Source organism: Camelus dromedarius, chromosome 25 (assembly GCF_036321535.1).
Source record: "Camelus dromedarius isolate mCamDro1 chromosome 25, mCamDro1.pat, whole genome shotgun sequence".
In the NCBI taxonomy this organism is placed as follows: domain Eukaryota; kingdom Metazoa; phylum Chordata; class Mammalia; order Artiodactyla; family Camelidae; genus Camelus; species Camelus dromedarius.
The window spans coordinates 27,326,011-27,345,707 of NC_087460.1; the positions used below are offsets into that span (position 1 = coordinate 27,326,011).

The window sequence follows — 19,697 nt, forward strand, 5'->3', positions numbered from 1 at the left end:
AGTTTGGGTTTATTATGGTAGGCCGATAAATTTATCTTAGTTTCTTACGTGGAGTAAATAACATGTTAAGTGCAATCTTTAGGGTGGTCTGGTTGAGACCAAACAGGAAACAGTAGTTCACATGTAGTCAAATATTAACAGATTTTTGAATGCCTACTCTATATAGAAAATGTGTATTTTTGAGCCCAGTTTCCTATTCATCTCTTCCATTATCCAACCACTGTCTGCCCTACTTTTTTTGTTCTCATATCGTGACCATAGTCACCTAAACATGCACTGTCCAGTATAGCAGTCACTAGCCACGGGTGGATATTGAGCGCTTGAAATATTGCCAGGGTGAACTGAGATGTTCTCGAAGTGTAAAATACACCCTGGATTTCAAAGATTTAGCCCACACAAAAAAGAATATAAAATATCAATAATTATTTAAAATGATTATGTGTTGAAATTAAATATTTATAATATACTAGGCTAAATAAAATGTTATTTATTAATTTCACCTGTTTCTTTTTACTTTTTTTAATGTGGCTACTAAAAATTTAAAGTTACACATAGACTCGCATTTGTGGTTTGCATTATATTCCTACTGGACAGCGCTAACCTAAATCATGCCGCCACGCCACAGCTGCTAACTGCTTTCTAGCTCTGCTCTCTGTGCTGTCAGAGGCTGATGCCACCTACCTGCCCTCCACCCTGCTAGTTAATGCCATCACTCTACTTGTCTTTGTCTACACTGCCCGGTGAGAAAATGAGCTCATTTGCTGTTAGTTCCCATAACTAAAGAACACGTAGTGGCAGAGACCCATGAGCAGAGGCAGAGGGTGTCTGAGTGGAGGAACTAATGGTAGAAAGGGGTAGGACTGGAGTGGAAATAAAAGCATTGTCAGTTGTAATGCCTCATCATTTACAGATGAGGTGAGCTCAGAAAGGTGAGATAACGAGCTGTCTCTATCTGGACACCTTCTTGTCAGATTTTTAAAAATCTCAAAAATATATCCCCTTTCCCTCTCCACCCCTCAAAAGTGTTTTTAGTATATTTTAAATTCCTATACTTTTCTTTTTCTTCTCCTCTCCCTTTTTTCTTATCCAGCAAGCACAGACTTATGTACTGCGGACAGCTTATTTGAAGGTGTCAGCAATACAGTCAGTGTGACTACATAAACGTACTTTACAATGAAAACGTTAACATGGTATTTTTCTTGAAAAGAAAGTAACTTGGTATATTAAATTTATCTAGCTAGCAAAGTCCTGAGGAAATAGGACACATAATAGAGAATTTTTTTAATTAGGGAAAAAGAAAAATCAATGAAGGCTATCCAGATCCGGGGTACCTAAAGAGGCCTGAACATCCTTAATGAGGGGGCTCAGCTGCCAGGGACGTCGTGAGAGTAGTATGATCCTAATGGGAGGGGGGAGGAGCGAGCCAGCATGATGTGAGGAAAGAGATTCTGAAAACTCGGCCTCACCAAAAGCGAACTTTATTCAAGGCCAATCCTGCCAGAACAAATGGTTTAATTTTCTAAGCTCTGTGGATTTTCTCCTCTTGAGCTTACTCCAGTTCTCTGGAGAAACCAGAGGTACTTTTGCATTAATAAGCAAACAATAGAAGAAAGATTGCAAAAGACTGTAAAATTAATTGCTTCCCTAGCACCTAGCTGAGGAACCACAGGGAATGGGGATTTTGGCTGGCAAAGGTTAGAGGAGGAGTGAATTTTAATTTGGAAATTTCTGTTCCTAGAGTGTTAGAGCAGGGCCAGAGCTGGGCTCAGCTTGTTGGAGGCTCTAGCGTGGGGAGAGGAACACGGCAAGCTGAGGTACCTAGGAAGCGCTGGGGGATCTCAGTAATAATGTGAGGAGGAGGTGAAGGTGGAAAGCAGAAAATGGGTAGGAAGACAAAGTAAAAAAGCATAGCACAAACTAGAACGTGCAGCGTGACTTTAACCGTGCAGGCCAGTCTGTGTGATGGTGAGACTAGCACTGTGTGTCACAGTCAGGAAAATAGTTATTGAGATGGTGGTGCTGTCTGACTTTTCAAAAGATAACTTATGTTCATCTTTTGAAAACAAATACAATAAAAGGAGGTCAGTGTGGAAACATTTTAATTTTGTTCAGAGTTGACTGTCTCTCCTTTTTTCCAAATGCTCACCTGGGGCTTCTGCCAAGCCTTCTCTTCCATTTTTGGCTTAATGTAGCTAGCTGCAGGTTTTTGTTCATTGATTTCTCTTTGTCTAGAATATCCCATTAGTAGCAAAGTCTGATGGATCCTTTCTCTGAAATCCTTTCCTCTCTCTGTGTGCTGGTGCTTCACAGCAGGGTTTACTGCAGACTCTTTTGTTTCCTCTCCTCTCCAAATTAGCTTATGTACCGTTGTTACCTTCCTAAGCACCAATTTCATCCTTCACTTGTCTGCTTTATTAAAAGCATAAAGATCCCTTATGATTTTTCACAAATAGCCAAACTTATTAATGTATTATTTATGATTTTCTATAATCTGATCGTTTGCCCATCCAGCCATATTTCCCACCACTCTGCAACATAATCTTATGTATAAACCTTCTTATAATCTGTCCATATGGCACGATGTTTCTTATGTGTGTTTTTTCCATCACTTGTTCTCCCTCAGAGAATGCTGCTTCTCTCACTACCTTGGCAAGTTCTGTCCATTTTTCTGAATCTGGTTTAGATATGATCCTCTCCAAAGGATATTTCTAAGTGCTACAGGATTTATCAACATCTCTTTTCAAACTCATTCGGTGCTTAAGGCATTTATTACATTTTACACTTTATTATACTTTATCATTATCTTAATCTCTGTTTCCTGTATGTTCTTTGCCCAACTGGATTATTAGCTTCTTTAAGGGAACAGGCATTTCCAAACAAGTTATTTGCTTTAACCTGTTACTAAACACAGAATAGATTCTCAATATTTTTGATTGAATTAGTGTTGTTGACCAATTGTGATAGAAAGGTTAGATAAGCGAGATAAAGCAGCATCCGTAAGCGATGATTTACTTAGATATCTGAAGCTGAAAGCTGCTCCCTTAGAAACTCAAACTCAGTCTTGTAAAAAATCTAACTCTCTATTATAAGTTTTCCTAAAAATATAGATATCTATTGCTGCATAACATATCAGCTGAAAATTTGGTTGCTTAAAATAATGAACCTTTGTTATCTCATGTAGGTCAGGAAGCTGGGTGCAGGTGAGTGATTCTGGCTTAAGGTCTCTCTCTCTCTCATGAAGTTGCATTCAGTGTGTCAGCTAGGATGCAGTCTCATCTCCAGCCCAACTCAGGAGGATCTGCTTTCAAGCTTATGTGGTTATTGGCAGGATTCAGCTCCTCACAGGTTGTTGGATTGAGGTCCTCAGTTCCTCACTGTGCCCAGAGGCCTCCTTCAGCTCCTTTCCATGCAGGTCTCTCCAGGACAGCTCAAAATATGGCAGCTGGCATTCCTCAGAGGGAGCAAATGAGGGAGCACCATGCCCAAAGCCACAATAGTTTGTATTCTTATTTTGGAAGTGGTATCTCATTAATTCTGTCATTTTATTCACTAGAAGGGAGTCCAATCCACACTCAAGCGAAGGGGGTTATAAAAAGGTATGACTGTCAGGAGATGGGGATGATTGAGGTCCATTGAAGAGGCTGCCTCTATCAACTAGGCTATTCTCTTGTCCATAGAGGTTTTCTGACATCAGAAAAAGAGGAGTTCTTAACTGGATTTTTTTCCAAAATTATTCTATTCTTAGCACTTAAGTTTTTAATCAATGATAGCCTTTCTAGAGTCATTTTAATATTGAATAATATAGTGTTCTGCATCTTGACCCTTCTAAAGTGTTAGGAAAGCATATACTACAGTCTGTTATCAGGATCAATACAGAACTTTAATGAAATACAGGATACAAGTATAGCAAATATGCTCTCAATCATTTGAATAAATAATGTATAAAACTTACTCAAAACATAATTTTCAGTTAAATGTATTAAAAACTCAACATATAAATATATAATGTGCCATGTATGATAAGGACACAAACATATTTGTTAAGTGTGTGTGTGTGTGTGTGTGTGTGTGTGTGTATGTATATCATATATATTTCTATGAATCAATTAGTTTAATGCTTTTAGGGCTATATAATTCTATGAATCAGTTAATTTAATGCTGTTAGGGCTATATATTTCTGTGAATCAATTAATTTAGTGCTTTTAGAGTTCCTGTGCCTATGGTGGAATAAAATTACTACTAGATTTTGCTCTTAAAGTTCTAATTAAAAGCATAAATAATAATATATTGATGCTCATAGGAATTCTTTCATTATCAGAGTTGGAAAGATTAAGAGAATACTTGATGCAGTCTTTAGAAGTTTATATTAAATTAGAAAATAAAGATTATATTAACAGTTTCATCAACATGTTAGTGACTTGGGAGGCTGGGTGAGAAGTTGGTTCCATATGTTACTGTTTATATCAAAATAAATTCCAGGTAAGTTAAAGATTTAAACATTAAAAAAAGCAAACATAAAATTACATGAAGAATGCATTTGGAAATGTTTGTAGACTCTGAATAGATGAATATCTTTCTAAACATGACATCCAACCCAGAAGCCATTATAGGAGAACTGACTGTATTAAAACTAATTATTTCTGAATGGTGAAAATAGGCAAAAAATGGGGAAAATAAATATTTACCACACATATAACAGGAAATGTTCTAATTCGTCTAATAGAAAAATAACTTTTATAATTCAATAAGAAAAGAGTAAAACTTGTATAGGCAAGTGATTCAAAGAAAAAAGTGTATATAGTTAATACATAGTTAAAAAGGCAAAACATAGATTAAAAAGGTACTGCATATATTAAAATAGTGCTACATATGTTTAAAAGGTGCCACATACACTAAAAGTCATATATGTATTAAAAATGTGATCCACAAATGATAAATGCTAGAGAGAATGTGGAGAAAAGGGAACCCTCCTACACTGTTGGTGGGAATGTAGTTTGCTGCTGCCATTATGGAAAACAGTATGGAGATTCCTCAAAAAACTAAACATAGACTTACCCTATGATCCAGCAATCCCACTCAGCATATATCCAGAGGGAACTCTGATTTTAAAAGATATGTGCACTCCAATGTTCATAGCAGCACTATATACAATAGCTAAGACATGGAAACAACTTAAATGTCCATCAACAGATGACTAGAAAAAGAAGATGTGATGTATTTGTACAATGGAATACTACTCAGCCATAAAAAATAATAAAATAATGCAATTTGCAATATCAGTGGACTTGGAGGTCGTTATTCTAAGTGAAGTAAGCCAGAAAAAGAAAGAAAAATACCATATGATATCACTCATATGTGGAATCTAAAAAAAGAAAAAAGACACAAATGAACTTATTTACAAAACAGAAACAGACTTACAGACATAGATGACAAACTTATGGTTACTGGGAGATAGGAGGTGGGAAGTGATAAATTGGGAGTTTGTGCTTTGGAAATATTAACTACTATATATAAAATAGATGAACAGGTTTCTTCTGTACAGCACAGGGAACTATATTCAATATCTTGTAGTAATCTATAAAAAAATATGAAAATTAATATATGTATGTATATGTATGACTGGCACATTATGCTATACACCAGAAATTGACACAGTGTAAACAGACTATACTTAAATAAAATTAATTAATTAATTAATTAAAAGGTGATACCAATAAAAGTACATGTATAAAAACTATTAAACTTTTTGAAGTATAGTTGCTTTACAATATTATATTAGTTTTAGATATACAGTATAGTGATTCAGTATTTTTATAGATTATCCTCTGTTAAAAATTATTACAAGATAATGGTTATAATTCCAAGTGCTATACAGTATATCATTGTTTGTATCTTTCAGTTCCGTACCCCTGTGTTGCCCCTCCCCCTTCCCTCTCTCCACAGGTAATCACTAAGATATCAGTTTTTTTAATGTAAGGAGAAGTTTGTTTATGTCTAAGAATGGCAGACATTTAGAAGAGTGGTAACGCTTGTTCTTGGAAAAGTGTGGAGGTAATGTTTATACTTGTTGATGAAACTTGGTTAAACCTTTTAGAGCTTTATTGTAGTGACATGGCAAGATGCTCAAATATATTGTAAAGGGTAAGAAAAAATTCCAAAGCATTGTAGGATGTACACTGGAAAAATTTATGTGAGACTGTAACTAACAGTTAACATTGATTTTCTCTGAATGGGATTGAGGAGTCACTTTTGTATGTCGCATGTTGCTATAATTTATCATTAAAATATATTACCTTCGTAATTAGAAAGAAAACATTTCTAAAAGGCAATTTTACAATTTCTCTTTACAGGAGATTACATGCTTGATACAAAGCCAAAAGAAATGCCAGAAATTCAACATTTAAACTATGAGCAGGTAATTGACACAATTTTTGTTATATTAAAATATGTAATTTTAACTTATGGATGTATTCTTTGATACCTATCAGTGGCTTTTCAGGTATATTCTTTGATTTCTTTATTTTGAACACCCTTTCAAAAATATAAAAAACATCCTTTTTGTAAATGAGGATAAGGAATTTTTATTACTTTTTAAATGTGATGATGTATGGTGGTTTTATTTTTAAAGCCCTATCATCTAGATATGTGTACTGAAGTATTTATGGATGATATAAATATGTCTGGGCTTTGCTTCAAAATAATACAGATGAGGGGAAGTGGGTGGGGGTAAGGGTGAGGCGTGCTTAGCCAGGGGCACATGGGATTATTATAATTGTCTACTTTTGTGTCTGCTCAAAATTCCCTACAATAAAAAATAATCATAAAAGAAATGCAAATCAGATCAGTCTCTCCCCTCAAAAGCTTCCTCAGCTCCGCAGTTACTTAGGGTAAAATCCAAATATTTCCCTGTGTGGTTGGGACCCCACCACCTTCTGCAGGCTTCTCTCTGTCCCTCAGAAACCCCAAGCTCTTTCCCACCGCTGGGCATTCGCATCACCTGCCACCTGCCCCCTCTACCTGGAGCCCCCCACCACCTTATCAACACACCTTATCAACCCTCCCTCACCCCCCAGGTCTCAGCTTAGACATATTTCTTAAGGCACTTTTATCAACCACCAAACCACAGGGGGCCCCATTAGACTCCCTTGTGGCACGGCATCCTGTGTTCTTCCTTCAGGAGGCTTATCCCAGCTGTGAGGGCAGGAATGTGTTTGGAACTTTCTCCCCACAGGACGGCCAGCTCTGCGAGGGCCTGCCGCCCCCAGGCCTCAGGCAGTGCCTGTCCCAGAATGCCCTCCCCTGCCAGTCATCTAATTCAGGTCCTAGCCTGGCCCTTTGCCCTGGATCTGAAGCCTGACCAAGGAAGACCAGAGAAACAGGGAGAAGGTGGGCCAGGGTTGCCCCCAGAACCAAAGGTGGGTTTGCCACCTGCCCAGCCCTCATCCAGACACGAATTTCAAAGCAGCCCAGGAAGTTTCTCCTCTAGAGCATGGGAACATCATCCCCACAGCCTTCTCCTCCCTCACCCGTGTCTCCCTGAGCCCCCACCTCCTTGCTGATCCCACCCAATCCCAGCTTCCCAGGACCTGAGTGTCTCCCTGGCCCAGACTCAGCCCCACTCCCCCAGCCCCAGCCTGGCTCCAGGCTCCAGGGATGAGGGGACATGATTCTGAACAGGCACCTTAGGAGTGAGGACCACGGCAGAGCCCCCACTGATGCTGAGGATAGGCAAGAGGGGCTGGGAGGAGATGAAGTCCAGGATCTGGGCCACAGCCTCAGTGCCGACGTTGCCCTCAGAGACGATGCCTTGGACGCGGGCAACACCCAGCAGCCCGCAGATCTGGGTGAGAAGACTGCTGGGGTTGGTGGTGTTGACCCCCACGGTGAGTGGTCGGATCTCTAGGAGCAGGTCCAGGAAGCTCTGGGGGATGAGGCGGGTATGGGCCTGGGCCTGCAATGGCCCTGAGCTGCCGAACACCACGGCCACCATCACAGACTGCTCGCCCTGCCCGGGGCCCAGCCCTGCCCAGGCATCAAGGAGTGAGGTGAGCAGCAAGGCCGGCCCAAGAGCCCCCCACCATGTCCACCAGAGGGTCCTGCAGAGAGACCAGGGTAGGCATGGGGAGGGAGGCAGAGGCACGAAGAGAAAAGAGGGACAGAGAGGAGGCGAAGGCCAGCGTCATAGGGGCACGCATCCAGAGGATGAAAGAGAAGGGGCGGAGCCTCCTTCCTCAAAGAGAGGCAGAGAGAGAGGGAGACAGACAGACACAGACAGACAAAGAAAAAGAGACAGAGGTTAGCTGAGCATCCAAGTGCAGCCCAGAGGGCGGGGGCTGGGAAGAAGATGCCAGGCTAGGTGCTCATTACTTCCGTTTTATGGGTGAACACCATGCTTGGAAACTCATCCATCTGGGTTCTGCCCCAGGAAGGTACACAGCAAATGCTAATCTGGTGCCAAGTGCATGGATTTGTGTGGAGAGGCTTGAGTTCAAGTCCCAGTTCTGCCACTTACTAATTGTGTGATCTTGGGGAAGTTGCCTAGCCTCTCTGAGCCATGTTTTCTTGCCTGCAACAATCACAGGACCTACTTCACAATGGTGTGATGGGTGCCCACTCTTATCAGCATCCTTATCCTACAGGTGACAGCCCCACAGCCAGGGGAAGGCAGGCAGCTCTGTCACACACACACACACACACACACACACACACACACACACACCATTCTCCATCCTAAACTGGACCTAACATCTCCAAGGAACCTCCTCTGCATAACCCTGCCTGTCTCAGAGCCCCCTCCTCCTGGGCACTGGACATTCCTACCCTCCCCCCATTGCCTCAGTTAGTAGCCGCTCTTCCACAGCAGGTGTGTGACCTAGTTGATTTGTTCGGAGCTCAGAGTCACCTGAAACCCTGAGGTATCTCACATATGAGCTGCCTCCCTAGGCCATCACTGATGGGAGGGGATTTTTACCATAAGCCAAGGGCCTGATATGTATCCCTGCTAAATGAGCATCATGGCTTTGGACTGGGACCAACAGCCACACTGGTGAGTGGTGCCCATGCATGCAATTCTCCCTCCCAGCCGGCCATCAGCCACAGCTTTACCCCCTCTCCATCTCCATGATATCCCCAAAAAACTTCCGAACAGAGGAGAGTGGAAGTGCGACCAGGCCGGGCCTGGTTGAATTCAGGAGGAGGAGACGGGAGTTTTGGCTGGTGAGGGAATACTGTGCTCACTTTTCTGCCCTTGCAACTCCCCCTGTGTGTGATTTCCTCGTACACTGACTTCCAATGTCAGCCTGGAGGCGCGTGTGCGTCTTGTGTGCGAGCCTGAGCGTGCTGTGCCCGCAGCTAGCTCCAACCAGAGGTTTCAAATTACACCTGAAAAGGGCACTGCCGTGCTTGTTCCACACTTTGCAAGGCCTCTCTGTGCTCCTCTCTGCCCATCCCTGTAGGTTCCCCACCCTCTGGGAAGCCCAAAGCTTCCCCCACCTCTGCCTCCCAGCTCTGAGCTCCAGATCTCTGCTGCCCAGAACAGCAGCTTCCAGTCACGTGTGACTATCGGGCACTTAAATGTGTCTCTTTGGAATTGCGGTGTGTCGTGTCAAATACACACTGGCTATTGAAGACTTAGTGTTCAAAAAGGAAAATATCTCAATATTTTTATATGGATTACATGACAAAAGAACATTTTAGATACATAGAGTTAAACACAATATAGCCTTAGAATTCATTTCACCTTTCTTTTTACTTTTTCTACTGTGCCTTCGTGAGCTCTCATGTGGTTTCTTTTGGAAAACGTGGCTGTAGATGAAGGTCCCAGGTCCTCCCTCAGCTCCAACGGGGCGCTGTCCCCCGAGACTCTCTGATGGGAACGTGTCCTCCAGGACTGGAGTTGAGGAGAGGAAGCTGAGGGAGGTCTTGCCTCTCACAGAAACGGATCTCAGGATGCCTCTGGAGGGAGGGGTCCCAATCAGGCAAGTCTTTGAACTTAAAATAGCAATGGGCAGACTCAAAGAGATGTAGACTCCAGAATGTTAGCACCACATGGCATCCAACCTCCCACAAAGGCAGGAGAGGGGGACCCACTGGCCTGAAACACTCCTCTGGCCACTGCAACCCTCAAACAGCACAGCTGCTCCCTGGTGCCCACAAATTAAGCCCAGACACTGGGTCTCATGGACAGAGCCCCACACACTCTGACCCCAACCAACTGTCCTCCCCTCCGTGGACCACACACTCTTGTCACTTAGGGGTGACCCTACTAATCTCGTCTCTTGGCTTTTGCTCTGCTGTTCCCTCAGGCTAGAATGTCCTCTTCCCACCACCTCTCTCTTGTCTGCACAACAGATCCCCGAATTTTCAGAGCCCAACCTCAATCCCTCTCCCACAGAGCACCTGCCTTAGTTCATCCAGGCTCTGGAAACATGCATGAGAAGAGAGAGGGTCTGGGTCTGGCTCTAGGCCGGTTGCCCTTCCCCCCACCCCACACCCCCACTTCTCCTGGGTTGGGGAGCTCCTCTGCCAGGGTTTCCCTTATTTTGCTCCGTGGCAGGTTATTTGCCAGCCCAAGATGCCCCCGACCCACACTGGACTATTGTCTTACAGACCTCTGCCCACCCACTTGGGGTCCACCCCTTTCACAAGTGGGCTGTTAATATTTTATGAACACCCGGGCCCCAAAAAGGGTCCAGGGAGAGGATGGCAATGGTCAGTCTTCCAGGACCCTCAGCATCACCTTGAACCGCTTGAGCATCTCCATGTGCTCGCCCAATCTCAGGCAGGCTCCCACACACGGACATGCACACACACTCACACTCCAGACATCTGATGGCTGCCCCCTCTCCCAGGCCAGAAAACTTGGTCCCAGGAGTTGGCCCCACCCACCAGCCACGCTGTCTCTGGGGGAGCCGAGGGACTGAGGCTCGGTGGCTCCTCTGGATCCACTTCCCTCCGAGTGAGCGGACTCTGCTTTACCGTCGGGTTTTCCTCCCTCCCTTTGGCTGAGCTAAAACCCAAACCCAGGTGTCAGGGGAGACAACCATTTCTCCATCATGACCCCACTGACGCGGGCACGGAGGTCTCCCTCCTCCAAGACTAACTCCCCCCTCCCCGCTGATTCCGCCCAACCCCCAGGGAACCTCTTACTCTTGGCCTGTGAAGTTCGGGGTATTTTTAGGCCAGCGATAAATAACTCATAGGGAAAGTGGCATCAGGCTACCCCCACTTGAGGAAGGGGTGTGTGCGGCGAGAGCCACCATCACCCGCGGCTCAGGGACACTGGCGTTGCGGCAGAGGCAGCAGCGGCGACTCCGAGTAACGGGACCCGCGCCACGCCTCCTGGCGGCCAAGTTGGGCACCACGCACTCCGCGCCCCTCGCCTCACAGCTACCCTCTGCGGGGGGGGGGCGTGTCCTCGCTGCCAGGCCCCCTTCCCCACTGCCCCAAGCTGATCGCCACCCCAAGCCCCGAGGGTGGGGGTTGCGGAGCTCGCCTGACAGGCAGAGCTGTGGGCGGGTACCACCCCGGGCCTGCCCTGGGGCAAACCCAGGGGTCTGGACCCCTGCTGACCCAATCCCCTGAACAATGCTATTTGAGTTTCTAGTATTGGCACAGCCAGAAACTACATGGGTTCCAAACTAGAATCTGCTGAGTCCCCTCCAAGTTCCTCAGTTTCTCCATGGCCTGGATCAGGACCAAGCCAGGGCAGTGCCCCCATCGGAGGGCTGGGACCCGAGCCAGAAGTCTTATCGGGTGAGCAGTGCTAGGGCTAGTGGGGTGAGCTCAGGGCCCAGTGGGGTGAACTCAGGGCCCAGTGGGGATTCCCCTTCGCTCACCCAGCAGGATCTTTGGATGGATCGTGGTGCGCACCTTTTGGAATTTTTTGCTGCTGGGTGCCTTTGCCTTCTCATGGCCCTGGCCCTGCCCGCTTAGGCCTAGGCACCAACAGCCTTCCGCAGCTGGAGGCTCGGGGTTTCCCTTCCCCGCCGTCAGGGATCCTGATGGAAGACCCGGCAGACCAGAGCCAACCCACTGGTGCGGCAGCCAGGGCCCAGAGCACAGGGGCTTACGGCTCTCCCGGGTCCTCTTTGCCCACCGGTCCTTTCCTATCCTCGGAGCCTGGGTCCGCCTGGGAGCGAGGTCAGCACTTGGGAAGATCCCACAAAAGGTGAAGCCCAGGCTTATTACCTGAGGTCAGAGGAGGGAGTGGTATGCGGAGCAGCGGAGAAAAGGAAGTGCTGGAAGGGGAGGACCTGGGGGGAATCACGGCGGGTGAAAGGGCAGGGGTGTGAAGGCAGATGCGCGCAGTAGGTGCTCAGCAAACCTCTGGAAGCAGGGGACCAGTCTTCTGGAGCCGCCGACAGCCCTCTTCGTCCTCTCTGCTCTGTGCCCTCTCCAGCTCGCTTCTGTCTGGGAAATCCGGCCATGGCCCCAGCTCACAGCCCCGTTCCCTCCCCACCCACCCCCCACCCCCCGGCTTCCAGCAGCAACGGTTGCGGGGCCGGCAGCCCAGACTCCCGCGTCCAGCACCGCCCCCTCCCCCGCGGTGCCGTGTCGCCGGGAGGAGCTGGAGTGCCGTGTGCCTGTCACCTGGGTCTCTCTTCTTCACCTCCTCTCTGCCCGCCCCGGTCCAAACTCAAGGCCCAGACCCCGAGAGTCTCGGTCCCCCGACCGCCCCCTCCTCGGGGTCGCTGCGCTGGCCAGATTCTCCCTGGTGTCCCGCATCTGCCTCCATTGTCCTTGCCCGAGAGGCGCCTGAGCCCAGCCCCAAGTTTGCGGCGCAGCTGGCGCCCCCAGCTCGCCGCCCTGCCACTCATCGAAGGGAAAAGGCGCTGCGCCAGCGCCCAGAGCCCGCACCGGCCGCCTCCCGCGCGGTGCACGTCCCGGCGCCTTGGCTCCACGCGCTGGCACACTCTGTCCTAGCTCGGCGGGCACCTGAGCCCGGGCGCCCCGGGGCCAGTGCCCGTGGCCCGTCCTGGCGGGCTGGGCCGGGCCCACCCCCGCACCTCGTGCCCCGCTCCGCGCTCTCCTCCTGTGGGCGCCTAGGCGCCCGGCTCCATCCCGGGGTGGGCTGCACCCGGCATGTCTGGCTCCTGGGGCCAGACAGCCAGCCAGCTGTGGGAAGCGCTGGCAGCCACCGGCGGGGGCCCGCCAGGTAACAACCATTCTTAACTCAGCCGTATTTGACTCACAAGCCATGTTTTGCTGATCTGTTTTATATGAATATATATAATACATATATAATTAAATATAGATATCATTCTACACACCTATGTAGAATGGTAACCTGGTAATTTCCTTGAAAAAATTGACTTTCAAGTGAATTTGTCATTGATTCATCTTTACTCATTTATTTGTGTTTTACAATTAAGTTGCATTTAGAAAATAGTTCAGCAGATGATGTCTGGGGTATGGCATTAGGACAACACCAGCTGTTCCATAGTTTCAGTGTGTCTGCATTTCTTGGCATGTTCCTTAGAGACACTAGTCTGTAATATACGAGGGAACACTGCGTTCAAAACTACTGACGCTGGAAGAAAGCAAGTAGAGCTTCATTTTCTTGTTTTCTCTTTGACAACAGAAGGCAAGAAGAAATCAGATTCTTACAGTGGAAGAAAGTATCAGCCAATGCAGAAACAGACATCAGTGGAAACTTTATATTTATTTTCAAAGTAACTTTTTCTACATACCTTCACCAGTATCCAAATGGCAAAAAAGAAAACTCACTTCAGTATTGCAAAATTTCTTGAATTTGAATGTTCTATAATCTAGTCCTAACAAAATCTAAAAGTCATTATATTACTGAAAGACATTTCCAGTGTGGGGGTGGGGAAGACCTAATTACTTGCTTTTTATTGGAGAAACACACTACACAGCAAACCTGAGTTAAAAGTAAAGGATAGAAAAACATATACCATGAAAACACTAATCATAAAAATGTAGGGCTGGCTGTATTACTTCTTTCAGAAGATGTAACAATCCTAAATGTATATTCACTTAATAACAGGGCTTCAAAATACACAAAGGCAAGACAGAACTGAAGGAATAAATTTAAAATTTCACAATTATAGCTGGAGATTTCAACATTTTTCTCTAAGTAGTTGGTGCAACAAGTAGAAAGAAAATAAGCATATGGGAGGGGCTTCAAGAGGGTGGAATAGAAGAACATGGAACTCAAAAAATATGTACTGAATTCTGGTAGAAGATCATATACAAGTGGAGCTACAGGAAAAGTCTTCACATAACTGTGTAGGAAGAAAAAAGAAAAGGAATCAGGATCAGACCTGTGCCCAGAAAGGGAGTGGTGGAAGGGGAAAAGTGGCCTCACCCTGGAAAGCCCCCTCTGCAGAGAGAAGGTCAGCTGGGACAGAAGAGCTTCAGAGGCTCAGAGGAGAGTGCAGCACCTGCTCTGTGATGGACGGAGTAGGGAGAGACCAGCACAGATGGTCCCTGTAGTCCTCAGCCCAGATGGGAGCCTGCTGGTGTGTGCCAGGACTGGGTGCTGGAGCTTGAGCTGCAGAGGACAGACCCAGGGAGGGGGCTGGGACTGGCTGCACAGAGGCAACCTTGGGGGGCTGGGGTGTGGCCTGGGCTGAGGCTGGGAGTGTGTGTAGGGAATCCTGGGTGTGCCATCGAGGGCTCCAGTGTTGGTACATGTGAAGGGAGGGGCAGGACTGAGCCACAGCAGCCTACTTCTCAACTTGCTCTGGAAAATAGAATAATGGAAATCACCCAATCAAAACAGCAGATAGAAAAACAAATTTAAAAAAGAATGAAAGCAATATAAGAGACCTATCAGGTAATATAAACAACCTAACCTACTACCTAAAAGAATTAGAAGAAGAAGAATAAACAAAACCTAAAGTCAGCAGAAGGAAGGAAATAACAGAGGTCAGGGAGGAAATAAATAAAAATAGAGATTTAGAAAACGATAGAAAAAAATCAACAAAACCAAGAGCTAGTTTTTTTTTTGACAGAGTAAACAAAATTGACAAACCTCTGGCTAGGCTCACCAACAAGAAAATATAGAGGACCCAAATAAACAAAATAAGAAATGAAAAGAAGAAATTACAACCTATACCACAGAAATATAAAAAAATCACAAAAGAATATTATGAATAATTATATGCCAACAAATTGGATAACCTAGAAGTGGACAAGTTTTTACAAACATATAGTCCACCAAAAGTGAATCAAGACAAGATAGGTAATTTGAACAGACTGATTACTATTACTAGAAGTGAAATAGAGTCTGTAATTTTAAAAATGTTCCCTGCAAACAGAAGTCCAGGACTGGATAGCTTCACTGGGGAATTCTACCAAACAAAGAAGAACTTTCATCAATCCTTTTCAAACTCTTCCAAAAATTGAAGAGGAGGGAACACTCCCACAGTCATTCTGTGAAGCCATTACCCTGATACCAAAACCAGACAACGATATCACCAAAAAAAGTTATAGACCAATATCTTTTATGAATATAAATGCAAAAATCCTTAATAAAAATATTAGCAAATGAAATCCAACACCACATAAAAAAGATCCTATACTACTATCAAGTCAGATTCATCCCAAGGTCACAGGGATGGTTCAGTATATACAAATAAATCAATGTATTACACCATGTCAATAAAAGAAATAGCCTGAAATATAGAGGAGAGCCTGTTCCCAAGGCTCTGACCTTTAAGGACATTAACAAATTTCCATTCACATAAAGATAACAATTTGCAGAATACAAAATAACATTTCTTTTGTTAGAGGTTTACAGGGGCACCATGACCTGACCTACGTGGACAGCTGCAAGAACACAGGATTCCAAGAACAAAGAATTCTTATGTTAAGAAGTTTGCAACAACCAAGCAAGTAGGAAAGAAGCCTGAATTCTGACTTGGGGAAGATGGTTCTCCAGGACCTTAATCTGCTATCTTCTTGGTCTGCCGGCTTTCTGAATGGTTTTCTAAATAAAGTAACTGTTCATTGCCCCAAGGCCCTGTCTTTTAATTTACTGGCCTTTGTGCAGTGAGCAGAATGAGTTTGGACTTGGTGACATTTGTACCTTCTTTTTTTCTGTTTTTGGCCCATCTTTCTGCAGTGAGGAAACTGGATGGAGCCACAGTGGGTAGACGGGCTGGTTTCTGGAACTCTCTGTAAGCAAGGAGGTAGAGACTAGGTGTTTCCAGAAGATCAGGATGAGGCAAAGCAAAGCCTAGACCCAGCTCAGCACCTGGCTTGAGCTGAAAGGGGCTCAGACAGTGAGATTTGTGGCAATCTGTGCTTAGATGCTCTGGTTTATTAACCTGTTTAAAATTAAGAGTCTGATGAAAACCAAGGACCTTTGTGAATCTAATGAAACTCTGAACTGTTTCACTACACCTGGCCTAATGCCTGGCAGATAGTCTGTGCTTAATTCTGCAGAAATCTTGAAACCCAGAAAAATACGTGCATATGTTGATACACAAGTTTTGTGTTCTGTGTGTGTGTGAGGGGTGGCTGGCATACTCATGGGTCTGTTCCTTAAAACGCCATGCTCCGTGTAAGCTCAGAACGGCAGGCAGAGGGTCTGGACAATTCTCAGTAACTCTAGGGCTGTGTGTCCTGCAAAATCAGTACTATCTCATTTGCAGTAAATGCTGTCACCTCTGATGTGGTAGCACTTTCTCTGGATGTCCCTGGAGTAAAACTGCTTCTTATTGGCATGCTCAAGGCTTAGGCTACTATTGTCAAAGGAGAAAAAGGTAATGAGACAGAAGAGAGGGTGGGGAGGAAATGAAGGTGAAGCTCGTGCTGGAGATCACCAAACCTGTCCTGCCTGCCTGTCAGGTCAAGTTGCATCACACAGAACAAATGTCTGACTTCTACAGGACACATACATTTTCTCCCAATATTAAGTCAAATTTTTTTTCAATCTTAGGGCATTGGCAATTAATGCCCAATTCATATTTCTGAATATAATATCAAAAGTAGCCAATATTATCTACTGAAAAACATTACAGAAAATGAAAGAAAAATGGGAGAGTTTCTAAGGAAACATGGCTATAACATTAGTCATAGGCAACACGCATTAACTGGTTAATGTGTGTGGAGGGCATTCAGGTTGGCCTGCGCTGTCTTTTTTATGATTTAAATATATATATTTCCTAATGTGGCTTTAATGTCACACAAGTGGCTTTCAAGTGTAAAGCAAGAGAAAACAGGTAGCCAAAGAAAGCCCACCAGGCCTCTGTTCTCCGAGCCCATGGAAGGCCCCGCCGGCCCATCCAAGCCCTGACCAGTGGGTTAGGCAGCAGCTGTGACAATGGCCCCGTGTCCCTCAGGGGACAGCCAGGGTGTAGGCCCTGCACTCTCAGAAGCCTGGTTTCCTACGGGGCCGTGGGCCCCTCTGGGCCCCTGGCTCACTACACCAGTGAAAACCCCCTTAATCCGCAGTCTTTCAACTCTGACTAGGGAAGGGGGGCGCTGGCAGGCACAATCAAGAATCAGCCTGCCTTTGCTGCAGGGAGCCAGGAGATGAGGCGCTGTCTTATCTTAATTTCACAACCACTCTTATGAGACAGGTACTCTCAGTCTCATTCCCATTTCACAGATGGGAAAACTGGCTCAGAGGGGGGATGTGACTTGCCTAAGGCTGCACAGCAGGTAGTGAAGCCAAGCCTAAAATCAGACTCTGAATCCAGAGCCCATGCTCTTAACCACTTTAATTCTGCCCATGACAAATGTGCAGACCAGTCAAATGATTACTTCCTCATATTGCCAGAATTCCCATTACCTGTTACATGGACACAAATATTTTTAAACGTCTTATTCTGAAAACCAAAGGATCTCATAGCAAACTCATTATGTGCTGAAGAACCCTACCTGTTGACATCCCTGAACAAGTGTCTCTTGTTCCTATTTGTTTTTTTGATTTGCTTTAATTTTTCCTCAGTGGCAGAAGCCGATGTTTCCTCAAAAGGCAACCTACCTTTGTTTCTTGTTTGACTCTTCAAAGCTACTTCACTAAGAAAATGCAGAAATTATTTTATTTGGGAAAGGAAATGATAAAGTGAGGAAATATAAAAGAAAACACAAGGTGTACAGACCTAGAACTGTCTTGTAATCACACTGGAATTAGTTTAACACCAGCGACAGTTAATTCATTACAGGATGTTTTGTGCTGATGGTTCTGAGGATGGAATTAACTCAGAAATGCTACACAGTGTCATTCTCTGAACTTAGCCCTTCTACAGCAATCTTTCTGAAACTCTGTCTTCCTTGAAGGTCACCACCGTGAACTAAGGGATTTATTTTCAAAAAGGACTGCCAACAAGAGAAGGATCAATATGAGCCAGTTTAAATTCTGATTTTTCCCCAGGGCTTTGATTTAGGCTCTTCTGTTGGGAGGCACTCTCGGGAACCAAGTCACTGGCAGCAAATGCACCAAGTCAAAGAGCCACAGGGACAGAGGGTGACAATGCATTTAGCAGGGAGTACTAGCTCTTTTCCCATAAATAAAAGGAAGAGTAGGACAATGTGTCTAGTACCTTGGCTCGAAGGATATAATTGTCTTGACTTAGTTGGAATAGTTCCTTCTCCTGCTGTCTCTGTAGTTCCTCCATCTTATCTTCCAAAGCTCTCGCTCTTTTTCTGAGAATGTGACTGTAATCCATTCCCCGAGGGCCTGTGCCCCTCTGCATTTTTCCTCTGCTTCCTGAACTCTTTCAAACATAGTCAGTTTTGCTTCCTTGTCCCCACCACTGTATCCTGAAGAATCTTTTAAGGAAAAGCATTACTTTGGTGTGGAGAGTTATATATTAGATTTGAACACAGTGGTTAGGGGAAAAAAAAACACAAATGAAAATGACATGGTTAACAATGTTCTATTACACAAGAAAATCCCTAAATGTTCAGTAAGAGTGAGTGAGTGCAGTATCACTCAGTGCAGGAGAAATTTCATTATTTATAATTTAATTTTAACATATAATTATAGACCATACAACCATTATGAATATTACTGTGAAATTCAACATCTAGATTCAGAAACCTAACACAGGCATCAGTTTCTGAGGGGCCCTCAGACTTCTCGGGGAGACATGCAGCTTTCCCCGTGGGAAGCTGGAGCTGCGGGCTTGGTGACTCCCACTCCAGATATTCCTAAATGTCATAAACAATGGATAAAAGCACCACAAATACAAACTATGCTGAATGTGCATTTGGCAATTATGTAACAAGAAGCACTAATGCAACGGGAGCGCTGAGACAAGTGAGGATCTCACAGCAGGCAAGTGCATAACAAGCGCCCTCACACAGCCGTCCCCCTGCACGCAGGGCCCTGCACGCGGGACCCCTGCCCGGAATCGGCCTCTAATCCATCTGACGTGGAGGCCGACTGACCCAAGGCTCGTGTCCAATGACACATGGAGCTAAATACATGCGAAGAGAATGTGGATCGGGATAATTTCAGGTTTTGTCACTTTTAAATAAATTACTCTTTCAAATGTTCACAGAAATAACTAAAAATATCTAAAAGAGGAATCAAAGAGCAGCTGATAACTCTATGAAGCATTTTAGTTCAGATTAAGTGGGCTTTAAAGAACATTTTTCTATATAAAGTATATCAAGGTATAATATCACTGGAATAATATAAATTGCATGGAAAGTAACAACTAGTTTAAGTTTGATTAAAGAAATAAATGATAATCATGCTCTAATACTGTGATATC

The 19,697-nt window shown here is 44.9% G+C and overlaps 1 protein-coding gene across 1 annotated transcript; it reads right to left on the reverse strand.

The window, feature by feature from the left end:
- Positions 1–7,609: 7,609 nt before the first annotated feature.
- LOC135319278 (glutamate receptor ionotropic, NMDA 2C-like) lies at positions 7,610–8,626 on the reverse strand. Its single transcript, XM_064478796.1, has 2 exons — positions 8,589–8,626; positions 7,610–8,096 (listed from the first exon to the last, which is right to left on the reverse strand). The coding sequence occupies exons 1-2, from the start codon at positions 8,624–8,626 to the stop codon at positions 7,610–7,612; spliced, it is 525 nt and encodes a 174-aa protein (XP_064334866.1).
- Between the last annotated feature and the right edge of the window lie 11,071 nt (positions 8,627–19,697).

Excerpts from the sequence above, each read along its gene's own strand:
- LOC135319278 (XM_064478796.1), bottom strand. The coding sequence starts at position 8,626 with ATGCTGATAAGAGTGGGCACCCATCACACCATTGTGAA. Across the intron at positions 8,097-8,588 it reads ACCCATCACACCATTGTGAA|GACCCTCTGGTGGACATGGT; the intron begins GTAGGTCCTGTG and ends GTCTCTCTGCAG.